The sequence below is a fragment of the Geotrypetes seraphini genome, chromosome 4 (assembly GCF_902459505.1).
Source record: "Geotrypetes seraphini chromosome 4, aGeoSer1.1, whole genome shotgun sequence".
In the NCBI taxonomy this organism is placed as follows: domain Eukaryota; kingdom Metazoa; phylum Chordata; class Amphibia; order Gymnophiona; family Dermophiidae; genus Geotrypetes; species Geotrypetes seraphini.
The window spans coordinates 312722670-312743468 of NC_047087.1; the positions used below are offsets into that span (position 1 = coordinate 312722670).

Below are 20799 nucleotides of genomic sequence, written 5' to 3' on the forward strand. Positions count from 1 at the left end.
GCCCTCTCCTTCACCGCTAAATCTTGACTCTGTGCTCTAAGAGGGAAATTCGATAAAAGGCGCCTAAAGATAGCATGGTTTTTAGAGCAGTAACAGCTCCAACGCTCATAGAATTCCTATAAGAGTCGGAGCTGTTATCGCCATGGCCGGCTTTACGATTTTGTAAAATCGGGGGGTTAATTAGCATATCGGCTTCAACTATGAGCTTTAATAAGCTCATAAGTCAAAAAATTAAAAATTAATTGGGTGGTAGGTACCTCTCTTCTTAGGCGTGATTCTACATAAGTTAGGCACCAAAATCCAAAGTAGGCGCATTTAGGGGCGGAGTAGGACTTATGCGCCATTCTCTAAAGCACTTAGGCGCCTATAATGTAGGCTTTTGAAACCCTGGCCTAAGTTTTAGTTAGGCCGGATTCTGTGCGACTTGACATGAAATAGATGCCTGACTTTAGGGAATTATCATTTTAGGCACCCAATTACAGAATCTGTCCCTAAAGGCTCCTTTTACGAAGGTGCATTAGGGCCTTAACGCGCGGAATAGCACGCGCTAAAATGCCCCCACGCGCTAACCGCTACCGCCTCCTCTTGAGCAGGCGATAGTTTCTCGGCTAGCGCGCGCTAATCCGGTGCATGCGCTAAAAAACGCTAGCGCACCTTCGTAAAAGGAGCCCCGAGTCTCTCGGAAAGCCTCCCTCAACGCTTGAGCTAAATCAAATCCAGTCTGCAAAAGCACCTGTGAGAGGCTGCGTTACACTTACTTGTCCTGCACAGTTGGCCTCATTGCCTTGCCCGGTCTTGTCTCTTAGACGAATTCTCATTTGGCCTCACTCCTTTCAGCTGACCCCACTACTTTGGCTTAACGGCCAGAGGGGTCTCGTCTGTGTTACTAGACCAGGGATCTCAAAGTCGTTCCTTGAGGGCCGCAATCCAGTCGGGTTTTCAGGATTTCCCCAATGAATATGCATTGAAAGCAGTGCATGCACATAGATCTCATGCATATTCATTGGGGATATCCTGAAAACTTGACCTGGCTCTGGCTCTCAAGGACCGGAATTGCCTACCTTTGGTATAGATCAGGGATAGGGAACTCCGGTCCTCGAGAGCCATATTCCAGTTGGGTTTTCAGGATTTCCCCAATGAATATGCATTGAAAGCCGTGCATGCACATAGATCTCATGCAGATTCATTGGGGAAATCCTGAAAACCCGACTGGATTCCGGCCCTCGGGGAGGGACTTTGAGACCCATGTACTAGACTGAGAACTTCAAGAAGCAAGGACTCTACATAAATAATAGCTGAGGGCAGTAAAATTCAGCTGCTTTTTTAACACTTTTAAAAGTCAACCTTTTCGGTATTTTCTGAGACTCTCAAAGCAAAGTTATCCTCGTCAGCACCTCAGACCTTTCTAACAGAACTGATCTCTCCATCCCCCACTGTCCTCGCCAAAGCTACAGGCTGTTCAGCGTCTTTCTACGCCCCCCCTGTTGGATGAAAAGAGAATCAAGATTTAAGAGTCCAGAACGAGTGCCCTTTGGTACTCAAACTGTGCACTATTCAAAGCACAGCAACTCATCCCAGGAACAAATTAGACAATGTCAACCGTAGCTCAGCATCTGCATGGCGCGATCAACCATAACATATGCATACATCACACTGCGCTAACCCCCTTTTTTTTACAAAACCGTAGCACGGTTTTTTGCGTTGGCCACGGCGGTAACAGCTCCGATGCTCATAGGGTTCCTATGAACGTCAGAGCTGTTACCGTCATGGCCGGCGCTAAAAAACGCACTACAGTTTCGTAAAAAAAAAAGGGGGGGGGGAGGAAATCATTAGCTGTCTAGCATAACTTTTTAACTCAGAGATACCATATCAAGGCTCTTTACTATAACTCAGATATATTATAAAACAGTAGTTGCATTTTTTTTGTTGTTGTTTTTAATAAAACCCTGGAATTTACATCTTTAGTGGAAGAGCGTGATATGATGGAGACAAGACAGAGATCACAGTAATCTACATTCTACATTGTGACAGGAGATGGAGACAGACACGGCATCGGCTCCTACCTGGAATATGGAAATGTTTAGGGGCCTGAGCGTAAGTCGGAGTTAGAGGGCGACTTTCGGGCCGGTAAGTGTGTGGGGAGTTCCGACCGCTGGACGGCTCATTGCCTCCAATGAGAAGAATGGAAGGGGAGGGGGGGGGAAATGAGACAGGGAAAGCAGTTATCAAAGCAAGCAGAAAGAAAACGACAAAAAGATAAAATTCCAAATTATATAAAGGAAAAGAGAAGTCAGCAGAAAATGTTCAAGAACTTTGCTAGCACTGGATGAATCGTTTCACTGTATTAAGACAGAGCAGTTTGTGCACTAATTACTTGGTATGTAACAGTACTCGTAGAGTTAGGGCTGGCGTCAGCGTAGGGTAAGCAGGGCAAGGTCCTCCCACCATGAATCCTAAAGGGGTACAACTTACTGGCAGGCTTTGGGGGCCTCCTTCTAATGCCCTGGGACCCATCATGCGTAACACCGGCCCTGGGTACAGTTACATAAGCATTATAAAATGGACTGAAAAAAAAAACCCCTCTTGCAACCTCATTGTTTGCAGTAGCCAATCAGAAGGTAGGTTAAACAATGCTTGATGACATCAGAGAGCAAAGAGAAAGGCTGGAATCGTTTCCCAGCTCTGCCGTCCCAAGGATGGGCTTTGCGCTCTCGTATTCATCCATTTTATAATTGCTAGGGATGCGTTTCACAAACACTGGTTAAATGTGCAGTCAAAGCAACGGTAGGCCACAGTGAGGGATTTCTGGCTAGTGCTGTTGCCACCCCCTGGTCTATGCCCAGCATGCTCTCCGGATAAGAATTATGTTTTCTGTGCAAAGTCAAAGCGAGCCATGTACAGCAGCAAACAGGCAAAGCAGATGCCAGGAATTCTTTAGAGAGCCGTATTCCAGTCGGGTTTTCAGGATTTCCCCAATGAATATGCATGAGCTCTATTTGCACGCACTGCTTTCAATGCATATTCATTGGGGAAATCCTGAAAACCCGACTGGAATACGGCTCTCGAGGACCGGAGTTCCCTACCCCTGCTTTAGACTGAGGGGTGGGGGAGTTCTCTGGTGTGCTGAAATGGGTCTAATTTTTATTTTTATTTTTTTGCTTTGTCAGCTTCTGCTCGCAGGGAAGTGGAGTTCTGCTTAGCAGTCGGGTTTAAAAAAAAAAAAAAAATCCTAAGTGCATCAGATCTCACAAATCCCCGCTTTGTTCGTGAAACATGCAGGTTGTGTGCGGACAAACGTGCGAGAGGATACCATACCTATATAAAATGAACCTGAAAAAGATCAAAAGAAAAAGGTAAACCCAACAGGAAAAGAAAAGGCTGAAAACGTCGAGAGGCCGACGGAAGAGAGTCGGGGTGTGCACATGTTTTGTATGTGCTTGTCTGTCTCATGCCATGCTAACAGGGCCTCCGTACCTGCTATGTAGATGCACATACACCACACAACAAAAGCATCCTTCCCCAGGACACGCCAAAGCGGGTTTAAGAACGTACGCTGTCTGGTTCGCAGCTACACTGCTCGCACCACGACAGGGGCATTCAGACCCCTGAACCATCTCACAGCAAAGCTTGCAAATATTGGCTACCAGTAGCCCTCTGCTCCATCTCAGCAGAAAGGAGCTCGAAAATGCTTAATGGCTCAAAATGCAGAGCAATGGAAGTCTTAAATTGCAGTTTGGACTTGGTTATACACAACAAGATTATGCCTCGTTCTGTTATTGCAAGTCATTTCAGGAATAGCTGAGGACTTTGCTCTGTGGCTGGGGCAAATAATTTGAGGTTCATCTGGATGGGGTACACTTCAGGCTGGGTTTGAGCCCACTGGGAAAAAGCAGCAAAAGCTCAAAAGCTGTCCTAAATTTACCTGCTTAGCTATGCGAGTTTCAGCACTGAATATTGATCAGGATCCAAATTAATGGCATTTCCCTCCAATCCACCCTCCAACCTCCCCCAACATCATGCATTGCCCCCCTCAACAGGTCAATACCCCCTCCCATCCCCACTCCCATCTCCCAGTCATGACAGGTCCACCTAGCGGGGTGACAGGGGCAGGAGCAAACACCCCTTACTTTCCTGAAAATGGCTGCCATGACCTCTTTAAGGCAGCCATTTTCAGGAAGCTGCCACTAGGGGCAGGACTGAGGGGGATTTGCTCTTGCCCCATCAACCCAACAGATCACCAGAGAGATCAAGTAGACCTGAGGAAGGGAAGGGACCAATCCTGATTGGGAGATGGGAGATGGGGAAGGGAGAGGGATGTTGACCTGTTTGGGGGGGGGGGTGTTGTGAGGGTGGCTATGTACAACATTGGGGGAGATGGAAGGGCCTATGGATTTTGCAGGGGATGGGAAATTGGAAGAGAAGATCAGAGGGAAATGCTATTTTTTTTTAATGTAGATCCCAGCCTATAGTTAGTCCCGGCCCAAATAACTGTCTTACGTGGACCCCCAACTGATATCGTCCAGGACCCGCATAACAGTGGTCTCAAACCCGTGGCCCTGGTGCCACATATGGCCCACCAGGTACTATTTTGAGGTCCGCAGTATGTTTATCGTAATCACAAAAGTAAAATAAAACCGTTTTTGGATCATCTGTCTCTTTAGCTATAAATGACAATATTATTTTTAAGACTTAGCCAAAAGGAAAGATTTTACCTCATGCAAAATTGTCATTTCTTTAATAACAATCAAACAAAGAAAGACAAGTGGTAAAATCTTTATTAATAAATAATAGTCCCGACAAGGATCCCTGTTTCGGCGTATGGGAACGCCTTCCTCAGGGGACCCTTGAAGTGATCTATCGGCAGCACAAAGAGTCTTTTTTTTTACTTTCACTTCAAGTGAGACTTTGTGTGCTGCCAATCGATCGCTTCAAGTGTCCCCTGAGGAAGGCGTTCCCATACGCCGAAACAGAGATCCTTGTCGGGACTATTATTTATTAATAAAGATTTTATCACTGGTTGGAGAGATACCACCCTGGTCTTTCTTTGTTTGACTGTACTTTCTCCAAGGCGAGGTGTTCTTCTGTTCTGCCTGCCATTTCTTTAATAAGACATTAACTATTTTTTTCTGAAGCCCTCCACATACCTACAAATCCAAAACGTGATCCTGCAAAGGGTTTGAGCTTGAGACCACTGCCGCATAAGCGCTAACAGCCAGCCCTACCAGATTTAGCCCCCAAATCTCAGTGTCGGTGCCCCGACACAGACCAGCACTGAATAATTGGGGCTAATTTAGCCAGCGAAGGTTAACGTTTAAAAATAATGCTGACTACCAGTAACAAAATATTGGCCAGTATATGCATAATTTCAGCTTGATGGCTGGTATAAGTGCTAACAGTTAAAATTCAGGCACGTATTTGGCCGGCTATGCTAGTATTCTGTAATGATAAGTAGGACCTATTTTGCCTTATAAGACAAGCTTTAAATATGCATCTTCCTAGCAGTGGAGCAGTGAGGGTGAGATGCTCCCCTCCCCCCCTACTTCCTTAATTTTCTCAGAGCCAGCAGCATAACCAACTTGGTCAGTGTCGGCTCTCCCTCTGACGTCACTTCTAGGCACAGCACCCGGAAGTGACGTCAGAAGGAGCCCAGTGGGGGGGAGGAGTGAAAGCGTACATGCGGCTGGGGGAGGAGTGGCAAGGAGCAGGGGGGCAGAGAGGAGAAGGAGTGGTAGCGCCCCCCACCAAGATGGCACCTGGGTCGGATCGCGCCCCCTTACTTTACCACTGCTTCCTAGCATCTAAATCTAGCACTCTCTTATAATTTACTCTCCATGTGACTGCAAACCTTTTCACTATGAGCTGGATGAACAGAGTTCTAGAAAAGAAAACATCACCATATTATAGAAGCTGAATAAATCGTGACCTGAAGTGTCTTAAATGCTTTGGCATGGCGGGTAGGAAATGCTCATTTCGTTGCTGCTGTTTACCACATGCCAGGGCTTTACTTGTCGTCACATGAAGATGACATCACAAATGAAGCCCTATCAGCCAGTCACAATGCACAGCTGGACATCCGGTCGTCCAGAAAGGCCAAGCTACAACATTCACTTCTCCCCGACTTCAGCTTCGGCCATCAGAACCGACATAGATCCTCTGGAGGAAGAGGACATGTCCATTCTGGAGGATTGTCCACAGCATGCCAACAGGTGCGAAGCTGGTCGCTTCCTTCTAAAGACATCTTATTAGCCTTTCCGACGGCTAACAAGTCTGCTCTGCTCTCCTTACCTTTTACGTGGGGGATGAAGTGGTGTCGGAATGGGGAGTTAGGGCGCGAATCGCAGGGGTTGGCGCTGAAGCTGCTAGTGCGTGGGTGTGGCGCGTGCTGCCCACCAGGAGACAGCAGCTCTGCAGCAGCATGGAATCATGGGAGAACAAGGCAGGAAATGAGGGGGGAAAAAAAAGAGGAAGAAAAACCAATTAAGAGAAGAAAGCATAAGAGCAGTCACAATTAGGAGGCTGGAAAGAAGGAGTGGAAAGAAACCGGAGGATACTTATGATCAGAAGTATAGAGGAAAGACATTTGACTTGCCACATGTCACCTCCGCAGCACTTACCTTACAAGTAAATTGTATCACTGTGCTGATGCTTTTACCGTGTGTAATACAAACCTTGGCAAACAGGGCACATGGCAGACATTTATAGTTCAAATGATTCTAACATAGTGCTTCTCGACGGTGGCGTAGTGAAGGTGAGAGGTGCCCCTCCCCCTCCCTCTTCTCTACCCCCCCATCTCCACACGCTCCTTCCCTGCCCCCTCCTGCCACACGTGCGCTGCTTCCCTTCCCCCATACCTCTGTCGTGCCAGCGTCGGCTCTTCCTCTAACGTCACCTCTTAGGTGCGGGTCCAGGAAATGACATCAAAGGAAGAGCCGACGCTGGAGCGACAGGAGGCTGGGGGTTTGCTGCTCACGCCAGGAACGTTCCAGACGGGAGAAAGGAAACGATGCGCGTGCACGGCAGTTTGGGGGTGCGGAGAGGAGGACGGTGCCTGCACCCTCACCGGGAGAGAGCCCCACGTCTCCCCGTTACTATGCCACTGATTCTCAACCCAGTCCGTGAGACACACGTAGCCAGTCAGGGTGGGCCTGTGCCCACCCATAGCTATGTCACACTGACATGAGTAGTTACAGAATTGCACCGAGATAGAATTTTGATATTTATGCATAAATGTGTCATTCTTCTAATCGCCACTGAACATATTTGGCGTTTAAAAGTTAGGCTTCATTATATAGAGTCACCCCTAAAATCTTCAAAGTGCTGCTGTTGGGCCCCCTTTGTACAGTATTCTCTGATACTATGTCAGAGCAGGGATTCTCGATCCTCAGGACACACCTAGCCAGTCAGGTTTTCAGGATATCCGCCATGAATATGCATGAGATGAATTTGCACGTACTACCTCCACTTTATGCAAATATCAAAATTGTATCTCTGTGCAATTCTGTAACTACTCATGTCAGTGTGACGTAGCTATGGGTGGGCACAGGCCCACCCTGACTGGAACATTAAAAACGTTCAGCTGCTGCCATATCGCTCTCCTCAACCCTGGATCCAGCATTTTGCTCCCTCTCCCCCCTGCCCCCATTCATGGCCCGGCAACTCTCCCTCCCCCCCAATCTACCTTACCATCTTCACAGGCGGCAACAGCGATGTACATCTGCTGCCTGTGTTGGCCCCGCAGGCTTCCCTCTGCCACAACCTGCCCTCGCTGATGTCACTTCTTGTTTCATCTCTGGCAGGATAAAACAGAGGGAAAGGCTGTGGTTAGGCCAATGCAGACCTCGGATGTACCCTGAGGAGAGTTACCAGGCCACGATCCGGGGAGGGAGGCAAACACTGGATCTGTAGGTGGAGGGAAGGGAAAGAAATTTGGAGGCCCACCCATTTGAACTGTAAAACCACCCAAAACGGCAGGTCTGGCTATGCCACTGATATGTGGATTTGGGCAGAATGAGGACAGGGCTCATTCTCATGTGCATAATTTAAAGAATACTACAAGTTAGGCATATATCTCCAGCATTTTGGCATGACCATTTATAATATATATATATACAAACAGCAGGTGTAAGTGTGTATTTCATCTGCTAAGTTAGTATTCCATTAACCAAGGATGCGGAGTCTGAGCCGCGGTTGGAAGCAATTTTGGGGTGGAGCTGGGGTCAGAATCAGATTCCGACTCCAGCTTCATAATTTGATTTTTGAAAAAAATATTTGGATCAGGAGCACGCAGAGCAGTGGTTCCCAAACCTGTCCTGGGGGACCCCCAACCAGTCGGGTTTTCAAGATCTCCCTAATGAATATGCATGAGAGAGATTTGCATATAATGGAAGTGACAGGTATGCAAATCTCTCTCATGCATATTCATTAGGGATATCTTGAAAACCTGACTGGCTGGGGGTCTCCCAGGACAGGTTTGGGAACCACTGGCGCAGAGCGTCTCTGCTTGGAAAAGGATTCCTCTGAACGCACAGAGAACAACCGAGCACATTTCAACCCTAACCCTAACCCTAACCCTTGCCCGAAAAGATGTTGACAATTTTGGATCGGTGCAAAACGCCGTTCCGTTATATCACACAATTGTCAAGGGACTCTGCCCCGGTGGTTGCTGTTTTGACACCAACCCAAGTATTGTAATCTAATCTCAGGTCTCCTAGATCAGCGGTTCCCAACCCTGTCCTGGAGGACCACCAGGCCAATCGGGTTTTCAGGCTAGCCCTGATGAATATGCATGAGAGAGATTTGCATATAATGGAAGTGACAGGCATGCAAATCTGCTCCATGCATATTCATTAGGGTTATCTTGAAAACCCTTTTGGCCTGGTGGTCCTCCAGGACAGGGCTGGGAAACACTGGCCTAGATCACTGACACTGAGTAAGGTCCAAAGCGGTTTACATTTGAATTAAAATACCCCCAGATAAGTGCGTCATAATTTAAAACAAAAAAGTAAACCCCGCCCCCTTTGACGAAGCCGCATTAGGCTTATCGCGATTTTAGCTCAGATGCTCATAGGAATGCTACGAGCGTCTGAATTAAAGCTGCCGGGGCCAGCGATAGAAAAGCCTAGCGCGGCTTCGTAAAAGGAGGTGGAGGTTAAGGGCTCCTTTTACGAAGCCGCGTTAGTGGCTTTATCGCACGCACCTTTTTAGCGCGTGCTAACCCCCGCTCAAGAGGAGGCGATAGCGGCTAGCGCAGACGGCAAATTAGTGCGCGCTATTACACGGCTTCGTAAAAAGAGCCCTAAATGTCTTAATAGTCATTAAAAGCCAACTATCATTCAATTTATCCCTCAAATATGTAAATTTTCAGACTATATAATGAATATTTGTTTTATATATATAAAATGAAATATATAATGAATATTTGTTTCATAGCAGTAGGGAGGTTATTCTAAATCAGGGGTGTCAAAGTCGATCCTCGAGGGCCGCAATCCAGTCGGGTTTTCAAGATTTCCGCAATGAATATGCATGAGATCTATGTGCATGCACTGCTTTCAATGCATATTCATTGGGGAAATTCTGAAAACCCGACTGGATTGCGGCCCTCGAGGACCGACTTCGACACCTGTGTTCTAAATCTTCATGGATAGGAATTTTTTTAAAAAAAGTTTGTTTAGAAAAGTTAGATAGCTCTAAGTCTAATAGATGTTGGCACTGTAATCTAGAAGCAGGGACTTTGGATCATTTAATTTTTTTTTGTCCTTGTATTAATGCCTTTTGGAAGTCAATTTGGTCTCAAATTAATTCATTATTTGAGAATCCTGTTGCTTTATCCTATGATACAATTTTATTTGGAACATTGATGAGATCAAAGAGCCAAATTTCAGCAAATAATAATAAACTTCTATTGATAATGACAGGAGTTGCCATTCAGCATATTACCAGAAATTGGAAAGATTATACAAGGCTTAATTGCACCTTTTGGTGGAATTCCGTATGTTATATATATATAAAATGGAAAGAATTATTGCTTTACAGAAAAGAAATTATACTAATTTTAAAAAGATTTGGGGGCCATTGATTGCATATTCGCATGATTAGACACCTTTTTACATAAAGAATAATATTATGTGGGATTGGGGAGGTATAATTTGTATGATTTGATTGAATTTACTATTATTGTGGGGAGGGGGTATTTTGGTACTTAAGGCATTATTGGATAAGTTTTACAAGTGATTTGTATGATTATTTGATTAATTATTGTATACTTGTTGAAAGATTTGAAAATGAATAAAGAATTGGAAAAAAACATTAAAAAAAGATGTTTCTAGAACATTTTTATACTGGACCCCCGAATGAGGGAAAATTCAACAACCACCAATGTACAGTACGATTTCCATGAGTGATCATTGGAACCAAATGTAGGGATCCTTTTACAAAGGCACGGTGGCGGCTGCTGCGGCGGCAATTGCTCCGACACCCACAGGGCTTTGCAAAAGGGGGAGTTGGTTACGTCAAATGATCTGGAATTAGACCTTGCAAACTAGCGCAGGGAGACTGCGACTCCATCCAAGCACGGATTGGAAGTCGGTGAAGCTCTTGCAATAATGGCGTTGGATGTTCAAATTTAAGCGGCTTATCGATGACAAGGTCTGCTGTGTTCTGTAGTAACGGAAGTCTTTCTTATGTTTGTTTAATTTTACTGAAATTCCAAGGTACAGTACATTACAATAATCGAACCGGGATAATATTAATCCCTGTACCAGCAAAGCAAAATGTTTTCCAGGAACTTCTTGGCAAAGAATAGTCCAAAATTACACCTAAAATGTAGCTGTATGCTCAATAGGCAGACCATCGTTTAAATTTAACGGCACTTTGGTAATAGATCATGGTGCTTTCCTATCCATAGTATTGAAAAGTTGTTCTCCACTTTGAAAAGAATTACCGTAGTAGGAGTAGGAACAACAAGCCACAGTGGTTCTCTATGGAAATCTCGGACCTCATCAAAGAGAAGAAAAAAGCATTCATCTCTTACAAACAATCAGGGACTCAGGACTCCAGAGTAGATTATCTGCCCAAATCAAGAGCCGTCAAAGCGGCAGTTAGAGAGGCCAAATTCCGCATGGAGGAGTCTCTAGCAAAGAACATCCAGAAGGGAGAGAAATCCTTCTTCAGGTATATTAGTGACAGAAAAAAGAACTCGGGCGGGATAGTACGACTCAGAAAACCAGACGGAGACCATGTAGAGACGGACTCGGAAAAAGCCCAACTGTTAAATGAATACTTCTGTTCAGTCTTCACCCGCGAGGCGCCGGGAATCGGCCCTCAGCCACAGACAAGGATCAAATCAGTAGTCCCGTTTAGTAATTTCAAATTTACACCCAGCAGCGTCTACTGCGAGCTGTCAAAAATCAAGGTCAACAAGGCAATGGGGCCTGACAACCTACACCCCAGGGTACTCAGGGAGTTGGGTGATGTCTTGGCGGAACCACTATCCGCGCTCTTCAATCTATCCCTTAGTACAGGTAACGTCCCGATGGACTGGAAGACGGCTAACGTCATTCCACTACACAAGAAAGGCTCCAGGATGGAGATGGCAAACTACAGACCAGTGAGTCTCACTTCAATAGTGAGCAAACTAATGGAAACCCTAATCAAACGCCAATTGGATAGGATCATGGACGAGGAGAATCTACAGGATCCCCGCCAACATGGATTTACTAAGGGGAGATCCTGCCAATCCAACCTGATCAGCTTCTTTGACTGGGTGACGAAGAAGCTGGATGTTGGTGAGTCCCTGGACATCGTCTACCTGGATTTCAGCAAAGCATTTGATAGCGTGCCACACCGCAGGTTGCTGAACAAGATGAGTTCTTTAGGTTTGGGCGACACATTAACCAAATGGGTTGGGAACTGGCTTGGAGGTAGGCTTCAGAGGGTGATGGTGAATGGCACCTCCTCCGAAATGTCAGAGGTGATAAGTGGAGTGCCACAGGGCTCCGTCCTGGGACCGATCTTGTTCAACATCTATATAAGAGACTTGACAGAAGGGCTCCGAGGTAGAATAACATTATTCGCTGATGATGCCAAACTGAGCAATGTAGTGAGCAAAAGCTCAACAGACAAAAAAGCAATGGCAGACGATATGGTGCATGACTTACTTCTGCTGGAGCACTGGTCTAGGTCCTGGCAACTCAGTTTCAATGCCAAAAAATGCAAAGTCATGCACCTGGGAAGCCAAAATCCATGCAAGATTTACACCCTAAATGGCGAGATCCTGACAAGAACTGAAGCAGAAAGAGACTTAGGGGTGATTGTCAGGGAAGATATGAAGTCTGCAAACCAAGTGGAGCAAGCTTCATCCAAAGCAAGGCAAATCATAGGTTGCATACGCAGGAGTTTCGTCAGCCATAAACCTGAAGTCATTATGCCACTGTATAGATCCATGGTGAGACCGCACCTGGAGTACTGTGTGCAATTCTGGAGGCCGCATTAGCGCAAGGATGTGCTGAGACTGGAATCGGTCCAGAGAATGGCCACCAGGATGGTCTCGGGACTCAAGGAGCTCCCGTACGAGGAGCGGTTGGGGAAATTGCAGCTCTACTCACTCGAGGAACGTCGAGAGAGGGGAGATATGATCGAGACATTCAAATATCTCACGGGCCGCATCAAGGTGGAAGAAGACATCTTCTTCTTCAAGGGTTCCGCGGCAACAAGGGGGCATTCATGGAAAATCAGGGGCGGGAAACTGCACAGTGACACTAGGAAGTTCTTCACCGAAAGGGTGGTTGATCGCTGGAATAGTCTTCCACTTCAGGTTATTGAGGCCAGCAGTGTGCCGGATTTTAAGGCCAGATGGGATAGACATGTGGGATCTATCCGCAAAGATAGATAGGGAGGGTCACTTGAGTGGGCAGACTTGATGGGCCGTGGCCCTTATCTGCCGTCTATTTCTATGTTTCTATGTATATACTCGAATTAAAGCCAGATTTTGGAGCCCAAAAAAATAGCCCCAAAATGGGGGTCTCGGCTTATATCCGGGCCATCACCTACCCACCCCCCCTCCCGGACCTATTGCAGGCCTCCAAAGGGTCTGCCGCAAGACCCGGTGGTTCGCGGGGGTGAGTGGGGGGCTGCCTTCGGCAGGAGGGCCTGGGATCTCTCCTGCCGGTATTCGTGGCAGTTCAGGGGGGTGCGGTCATGATAGGGTGTGGGCAGGTTGTCGCGATCGTTGCGGGGGGGGGGTGGGGATTCTGTAACCAGTGTTGTTTTTGAGAGACGCCGGTTACAGAATCCAGCTTTTAGGCACATGACTGGCCCCTCCTTTGCCTAAAAGGTCTTGTTTTGGGCGTTAGGGACTTGGGCGATTTTGGGGTTGGGAATGTGTTTTAAGGTTAGATGTAGTGGTGGTCTGGGTGATTAAACTGCTGGACGTAGAGGTAGGCCATTCTCAAAAAAAACCCCTCATTTTGGACATTTTTTTGGAGAATGGACATTTCCCTGCTGCTACTTTCAGCGTTTAAGGGCTTAGGCCAAAAGGGGACTTAGACTTTTTTTTTTTTATTATGCCCCTCCACGTTAACCAGATAGTGGACTCAATATTGCCACTAACCATATGATGGTTGGGCTTACCGCTATTCCAAGCTATTCGCTTACACACTTTCTACACTGTTGTGGCATTGGAATTCATTTTTCTACTTGACCAGAGATGGTACCGAAAGCGGAAACGCTGGGCTGCAGAGACTCTTACCAGGTCTGTGGAAGTGCTGGGGGGAGCGAGATAATGTAGGCGTGTAATTATGTCGGCTATAGACAGGAGATCCGATAGAACCCTGACTGGTCGATCGGTGAATGACACGGCCATCTTGATTGCCCTGGAACCAAAATAAGAGAAGAATGAGCAGATGTCGTGAGTCACACAAAACAACACAGGCTTATTTGGAGAACCAATGACTGGCCCTACTACTACTGCTATTTATCACTTCTTTAGCGCTGAAAGATGTACACCGTGCTCAGAAGAGCTTACTACTACTTATCACTTATATAGCGCTGAAAGGCTTACACAGTGCTGTACATTTTGACATTTATAGACAGTCCCTGCTCGGAAGAACTTACAGTCTAACTTGGACAGACAGACATGACATTTGGGGCTGGGGATGCAGAACCCAAGGAGAGGAGTTAGGGATTGAAAGCAGCCAGTGAGAAGGTCTATAAACCAAGTCACGTCAGGGCTCTGAACCTGCAGACAGCAGAACTCATCAGTGATGGAGAAAACAACAAGGAGGCCTTTGGATTGGTGGCTTCGAAACAAGTCAAATGCAATCAATAACGGAAACATCCAACTGAATCCCTATAACTACATTGTCAGAGTCCTCTTATGTCCAGACCTCTGGACTCCCACGTCTTTGTACCTAGATTAAATAATACCTCCCAGGATCATTCGTACTTACTTCTGCAGACGGTGTGGGAGACAGCGTCCTTGGAGACTGCAAAGACATGAGAAGAACGAGACATGGCTTTAGTGGATGCTTTTACGACTCAGGGGCTGATTTACAACTCACCTCCGCTTGTAAAACAGGATCAGGCTTAGCTCTTCCTGAAATAAAACCTTTTCAGAGCGGCTGAAGGCACCTGGTGACCCTGCCGTTGGGTGAATAGTGCAATCCTAACCTAGCCTCAAGCTTACAAATACTGAGCTGCAATTCATGGCAGAAGAGAGCAAGAAGGAGCAAGAAATACTAGATGGGAGGCATTTAAGTAAATTAAAATTATTTCTAAACTATAAAAAGATCACTCTCTGAGACCTGGGCTTCTCAGCAAAACAGTGCCACTAAATCCCACCCCTCCTAACGCTTCCCCCACATCTTGCTGCCTTGATCTCGGCGAGGTTCTGCCTTTGTACACTTGACCCGGTTCTGGAACACTTTTCTTGCTGACAAATCCCTGTGAGAAGTGACTAGAGCAGTGGTTTCCAACCCTGTCCTGGAGGACCCCCCCCAGGCCAGGTGGGTATTCAGGATAGCCCTAATGAATATGCATGAGCGAGATCTACATATAATGGAGGTGCCAGGTATGCAAATCTGCTCCACGCATATTCATTAGGGCTATCCTGAAATCCCGACTGGCATGGGAGAGGAGGTCCTCCAGGACAGGGTTGGGAAGCAATGTCCCCTCCTTCTCAAGTCCTGAGACCATTCAATGAGTAATCTCGCTACTGGCACACCTGGCACCAAATACTTCTTCATGCCTACCAGAACAGGAAAACCAGTACACCGACAAGTGTGCAGGACAATGGCACTCCGTCAATTGCGCTGGTGTTAGGGTAAGGTTTGATGAGGATTAAATCCTTACCCTAACAGTAGAAACCAAGTGAATATTTTAAGTGTAGTGTATGTGTGGGGGGTTCTCCCCACCACTCACCCCCCTCTCAAAAAAGAGGGTTACTTTGTAACCCTCAAAAAGACAAAACAGTATCTGCTGTATGGAGCGCAATTGACGGGGTCCCACTGTCCTGCGCGCACTTGTCGGGCCACGGGAAAACCAAAGCAGTTTCCTAACTTCACCTGTAGCTCTTATGAAAGATAAGAAAATCAGCATATTAGGCGAAGACTAATATACGGACCGGAAAATGCTGAACTAGTAAAATATTTGAATAAATTCAATATTTTACATGATCATCAGTAAGGGTTTCGTTCAGGATATAGCACAGAAACAGTAATAGCATCATTGGTAATTCAGCTTACTATTTTATTTAGCCCTGATCCTGCAGTTGAATCTAAGTAGCGCTTTTGATCTTGTAGATCTCGATCTACTGTTGAGCTGCCCGGATTCAATTGGGATCAGGGGTAATGGTAGATTTTTAGAAAGTAGAATATATGAAGTATTTACTAAAGATAAATATTCTTTGTCATGGAAGAACTCATGGGGAGTCCCGTACGATTCTTCTTTGTCTCCAACATTGTGTAATATATATATTTAGTTTCTTTAGCGCAGTGATGTTTTACATATACGCAGATGATAGACTCATCCCAATTCTCTGAAGCAACTCGCTCTACTCTTCAATTCCTCTGGAAATGGCCAGATAACATCTTTTGTAATCCGCCTTGAACCGCAAGATAATGGCGGAATAGAAATCACTAATGTAATGTAATGTATACACACTATCTACTGTATAGTGATTAATGAACATGAGCTCAAAGGACTTAATTCAGGGGAAGCCCTTAACTGTCATCTCTAATAATATAATGGAGATTATTTTGGACTTGTGAAAGATAAGAAAATACCAGAGGAAGGATTTCAGAGTTAGAAGTCTAAGTTGATTCCAAGTTTAGTTATAATCTGATACACCGATCATCAAGTATCTGGTCGGTTTACAATACTAAAATTGAAGTTATGAAATATAAAATAAGATAGGGCAGAGTATAGACAAGATAGATACGAGAGGTGCTGGGGGAGGGGAAGATTTGAAATGACAGTTCTAAGTCTAATAGATGCTGCCATTGTCATCTCGATATAGGGACACTGGATCATCTATTATTCTATTGTCCCTTGATACTTAAATTTTGGAGGACTATTTGGGGTCAAATTAATATGATATTGGAAGTCTCAATGTCAATGTCATATGACGTAGTGTTGTTTGGAACATTATTAATGCCCAAGAGTCCAATCAATGCAAATAAGAATAGATTATTCCTTATCATGGCAGGAGTTGCTATGCATCTAATCATCAAAAACTGGAAAAATTGGGGTAGAATAAATTTTAATTTTTGGTTTGAACGTATGAACTCATTACAATTGGGACATTAGAATAAATTCAAAGAGACTTGTGATGTCATAGAACTTTAGTAACATAGAAACATGATGGCAGATAAATGGCCCATCCAGTCTGCCCATCCGCAGTAACCATTATCTCTTTCTCTCTCTGAGAGATCCCACGTGCCTATCCCAAGCCCTCTTGAATTCAGACACAGTTTCTGTTTCCACCATCTCTTCCAGGAGACTGTTCCACGCATCTACCATCCTTTTCATAAAAAAGCATTTCCTTAGATTACTCCAGAGCCTATCACCTCTTAACTTCAACCTATACCCTCTCATTGCAGAGTTTCCTTTCAATGAAAGAGACTTGACTCATGCACATTTATATTACGTAGGTATTTAAACGTCTCTATCATATCTCCCCTCTCCCACCTTTCCTCCAAAGTAATCATATTGAGATCTTTGCATCTGTCCCTGTACGTCTTATGACATAGCCTTCCTCTGGACCGACTCCATCCTTTTTATATCTCCAGAATTGTGCACAATATTCTAAATGAGGTCTCACCAAAGTCTTAAACAGGGGCATCAATACCTCCTTTTTCCTACTGGCCATACCTCTCCCTATGCAACTTAGCATCCTTCTAGCTTTCGCTAAGAAGAAGATTTGTCACAGCATGAAAAAGGAAAAGAAAGCGCAAACTTCACTCTGCCCATTACTTGTATCTGAGCTGTGCTCACCGGGGCAACTCTGTAACTCAGTACCTCATGGTAGGTGCCAACTTGACATGCCCTGAGTGCCAATTCTATAACAGCTTGGAAAAGAGATGGCTGAAGGGTGGAGAACTAAAAACTCCAGAGTGAACAGGCAAACGTGAACTGATTTTTTTTTAAATAACTTTTCAAAAAATACAAAGAATGGACACTCCATGAGGCTACATAGTAACACTTTATAAACGAATAGGTTAAGCTCTTGAACTTGTTACCAGAGAATGTAGTAACAGCAGTTCATGCATCTGGGTTAAACAAAAAATCCATAAATCTGCTATAAAGATAGACATGGGAGAAGCTGCTGCTGTCTCTGGGATCAGTAGCATGGAGTCATGCTACTTTTTGGGATTTTGGAATCTTGCTACTTTTTTGGGATTCCGAAATCTCGCTACTCTTTGGGATTCCAGAATCTCGCTACTCTTTGGGATTTCGGAATCTCACTTCTCTTTGGGATTCCAGAAACTTGCTTCTCTTTGGGATTCCAGAATCTCACTATTCTTTGGGATTCCGGAATCTTGCTTCTCTTTGGGATTCCAGAATCTCGCTACTCTTTGGGATTCCAGTATCAAGCTTCTCTTTGGGATTCCAGAATCTGGCTACTCTTTGGGATTCCGGAATCTCGCTTCTCTTTGGGATTCTGGAATCTCACTATTCTTTGGGATTCCGAAATCTCGCTACTTACTCTTTGGGATTCCAAAAATCTTGCTTCTCTTTGGGATTCCAGAATCTTGCTACTGTTTGGGGTTCCAGAATCTCGTTTCTCTTTGGGATTCCAGTATCTCGCTTCTCTTTGGGATTCCAGAATCTCACTACTCTTTGGGATTCCAAAATCTCGCTTCTCTTTGGGATTCTAGAGTCTTGCTTCTCTTTGGGAGTCTAGAATGTCGCTACTCTTTGGGATTTCAGTATCTTGCTTCTCTTTGGGATTCCAGAATCTCGCTTCTCTTTGGGATTCTAGAATTTCGCTATTCTTTGGGATTCTGGAATCTTGCTACTCTTTGGGGTTCCAGAATCTCGCTATTCTTTGAGATTCCAAAATCTCGCTAATCTTTAGGATTCTGGAATCTCGCTTCTCTTTGCGATTCTGGAATCCTGCTACTCTTTGGAGTTCTGCCAGGCACTTGTGACCTAAATCGGCCCCTTTTGGAAGCAGAATACTGCACTAGATGGACCAGATTGGCCCTGTACGGCAAATCTGGGCACTAAATGCTATTATAGAATGCTAGACCAAGTTGCATTGGGGCACTTAATATAGGCGCCAACAGTTATGCCAAGGGATGTGTGTAACTTACAATATTCTATAAATCACATGTATAACTGAGAGACTAGGCCCACTTTGCATTTACACACTTTATGCACAAATAAGTACTGGTATTCTAGAACCTACGTGTGAGCTGAATGAGGCCTTTCTCTATGGCTGCCACCTCACGCCAGCAAACAGGCTGCTCAGCTCTTGTGTGTGCCCAGATGTAACTCTGGTTAATGTAGGTTTGCCTTGGGCTGGAAACGGTTGGGAAACCCTGCAGGAGACAGATCTGCCCCGAATAATCAAACATATTTAATTTATTAACACTAGGTGGCGCCACAGACCAAGAAAACCTTTTCCAAGTGACACACTTTAACTCATAGGAGAGATTTTTCCTTGTCTGCCCACGTGCCAATAGCTGGAATTGAGCCGATACAGAGGTGCATTACTCAGTTACAGGCAGTGAATGGTATAAGACAAGAAAGTGAATATAAAGGACTGGAGGAACAACCCAAAATTCAATAACACACTTGTAATAAATAAATTGTTTATATGAGCAGTGGAACAGCGGTAAGGCCCCCCCCCCTCACCCGATGGTGACCATTGTTTTGCAGTTGAAACGCCGCTGCTTCAGGGCACAGGATCAACCATTGCAACCATCCTGCTCTCTAAATTTCGTCTGTCACGTGAAACCTCAGCTGCTCAGAGCAAGTGAGACAAGGCGGTACCCAGCAAGGGGGCACGGTTTGGAGCGCATGGCCACGTCCCCTTGCTGGGTGCCACCTTGTCTCACTTGCACTGAGCAGCTGAGGGTTCACGTGACAGACGAAATCTAGAGAGCAGGTGGCTGCAATGGTTGATCCTGTGCCCTGAAGCAGCGGTGTTAGGGGGATCTTAACACTGTTTCCCCTTAAGAAGTGGTGCAGACAGAGACTGTGTCTGAATCCAAGAAGGCGTGGATAAGTGCGAGAGGAAGAGATAATGGTTACTGCAGATAGTCTAGGGCAGGGGTCTCAAAGTCCCTCCTTGAGGGCCGCAATTCAGTTGGGTTTTCAGGATTTCCCCAATGAATATGCATGAGATCTATGTGTATGCACTGCTTTCAATACATATTCATTGGGGAAATCCTGAAAACCCGACTGGATTGCGGCCCTCAAGGAGGGACTTTGAGATCCCTGCTCTAGGGTTACTTGTCTACAATCTGGACCCATAGCCCCACCCACTCCCACCCAGTTCCATCCTACCCCATTATACCCAAGTCATGCCCTGTTTTCGACCTCGGGCCCACATTGGGAGGACATCTGCGCATTCACGGATGCAAAATGATGATGTCATAGGCATGCACACGTGCGCGACTTCACCACATTGCATCCGCACATGCGCAGATGCCTTGTTGAAGCGGTCCCGAGGTGGAAGCTTTTCAAAACCCGGACAAAGTGCTGTGTTTTGAAATGCCATCTGGACATGTCCTCTAAAAAGGGGGCATATCTGGGTAAACCCAGATGTCTGATAACCCTAGGATGGGCAGACTAGGTGGGCCAGTTGGCCTTTATGTGCCATCATGTTACTATGTTTCTATAACCATAAAGTTCTATGACATCACAATAGGGAGAGAGGATGCCAATAGGGAGAGAGGATGCAAATGTTCAGAGTCTTAGCCAATAGGGAGAGGCGGAGATAGTGGATGCTGTAGATGGGCCATTTAGCCTTTATCTACCATCATGTTTCTATAACCATAAAGCTCTATGACCTCACAATGCAGGTATAAAGAGCCTTAGCCTATAGGAAGAAGAGATGCAAATATTAAGAGTCTTAGCCAATAGGGAGAGGAGGAGAAAGTGGATGCTGTGGATGGGCCATTTGGCCTTTTTCTGCCATCATGTTACTATGTTACTAAAGTTCTATGACCTCACAATGCAGGTGTAAATAGCCTTAGCCTATAGGGAGAGGAGGAGAAAGTGGATGCTGTGAATGGGCCATTTGGCCTTTTTCTGCCATCATGTTACTATGTGTCTATAACCATAAAGTTCTATGAC

General features: G+C 45.5%; 1 protein-coding gene across 20 annotated transcripts in view; it reads right to left on the bottom strand.

Annotated features, from left to right (window-relative positions):
• The window catches only part of ABLIM1 (actin binding LIM protein 1), a 445444-nt gene that overhangs the window by 52055 nt on the left and 372590 nt on the right, over nucleotides 1-20799 (bottom strand). For 7 of the 20 annotated variants that reach the window (XM_033940562.1, XM_033940555.1, XM_033940563.1 and 4 more), the window contains 5 exons: nucleotides 14445-14480; nucleotides 13745-13868; nucleotides 6286-6405; nucleotides 3316-3330; nucleotides 2064-2168 (listed from right to left, as the gene is read on the bottom strand). In XM_033940562.1, the coding sequence (XP_033796453.1) occupies nucleotides 2064-2168; nucleotides 3316-3330; nucleotides 6286-6405; nucleotides 13745-13868; nucleotides 14445-14480 (400 nt within the window). The remainder of the gene's footprint in view (nucleotides 1-2063; nucleotides 2169-3315; nucleotides 3331-6285; nucleotides 6406-13744; nucleotides 13869-14444; nucleotides 14481-20799) is intronic. The other 13 variants (XM_033940574.1, XM_033940573.1, XM_033940572.1 and 10 more) reach the window with 3 other exon arrangements.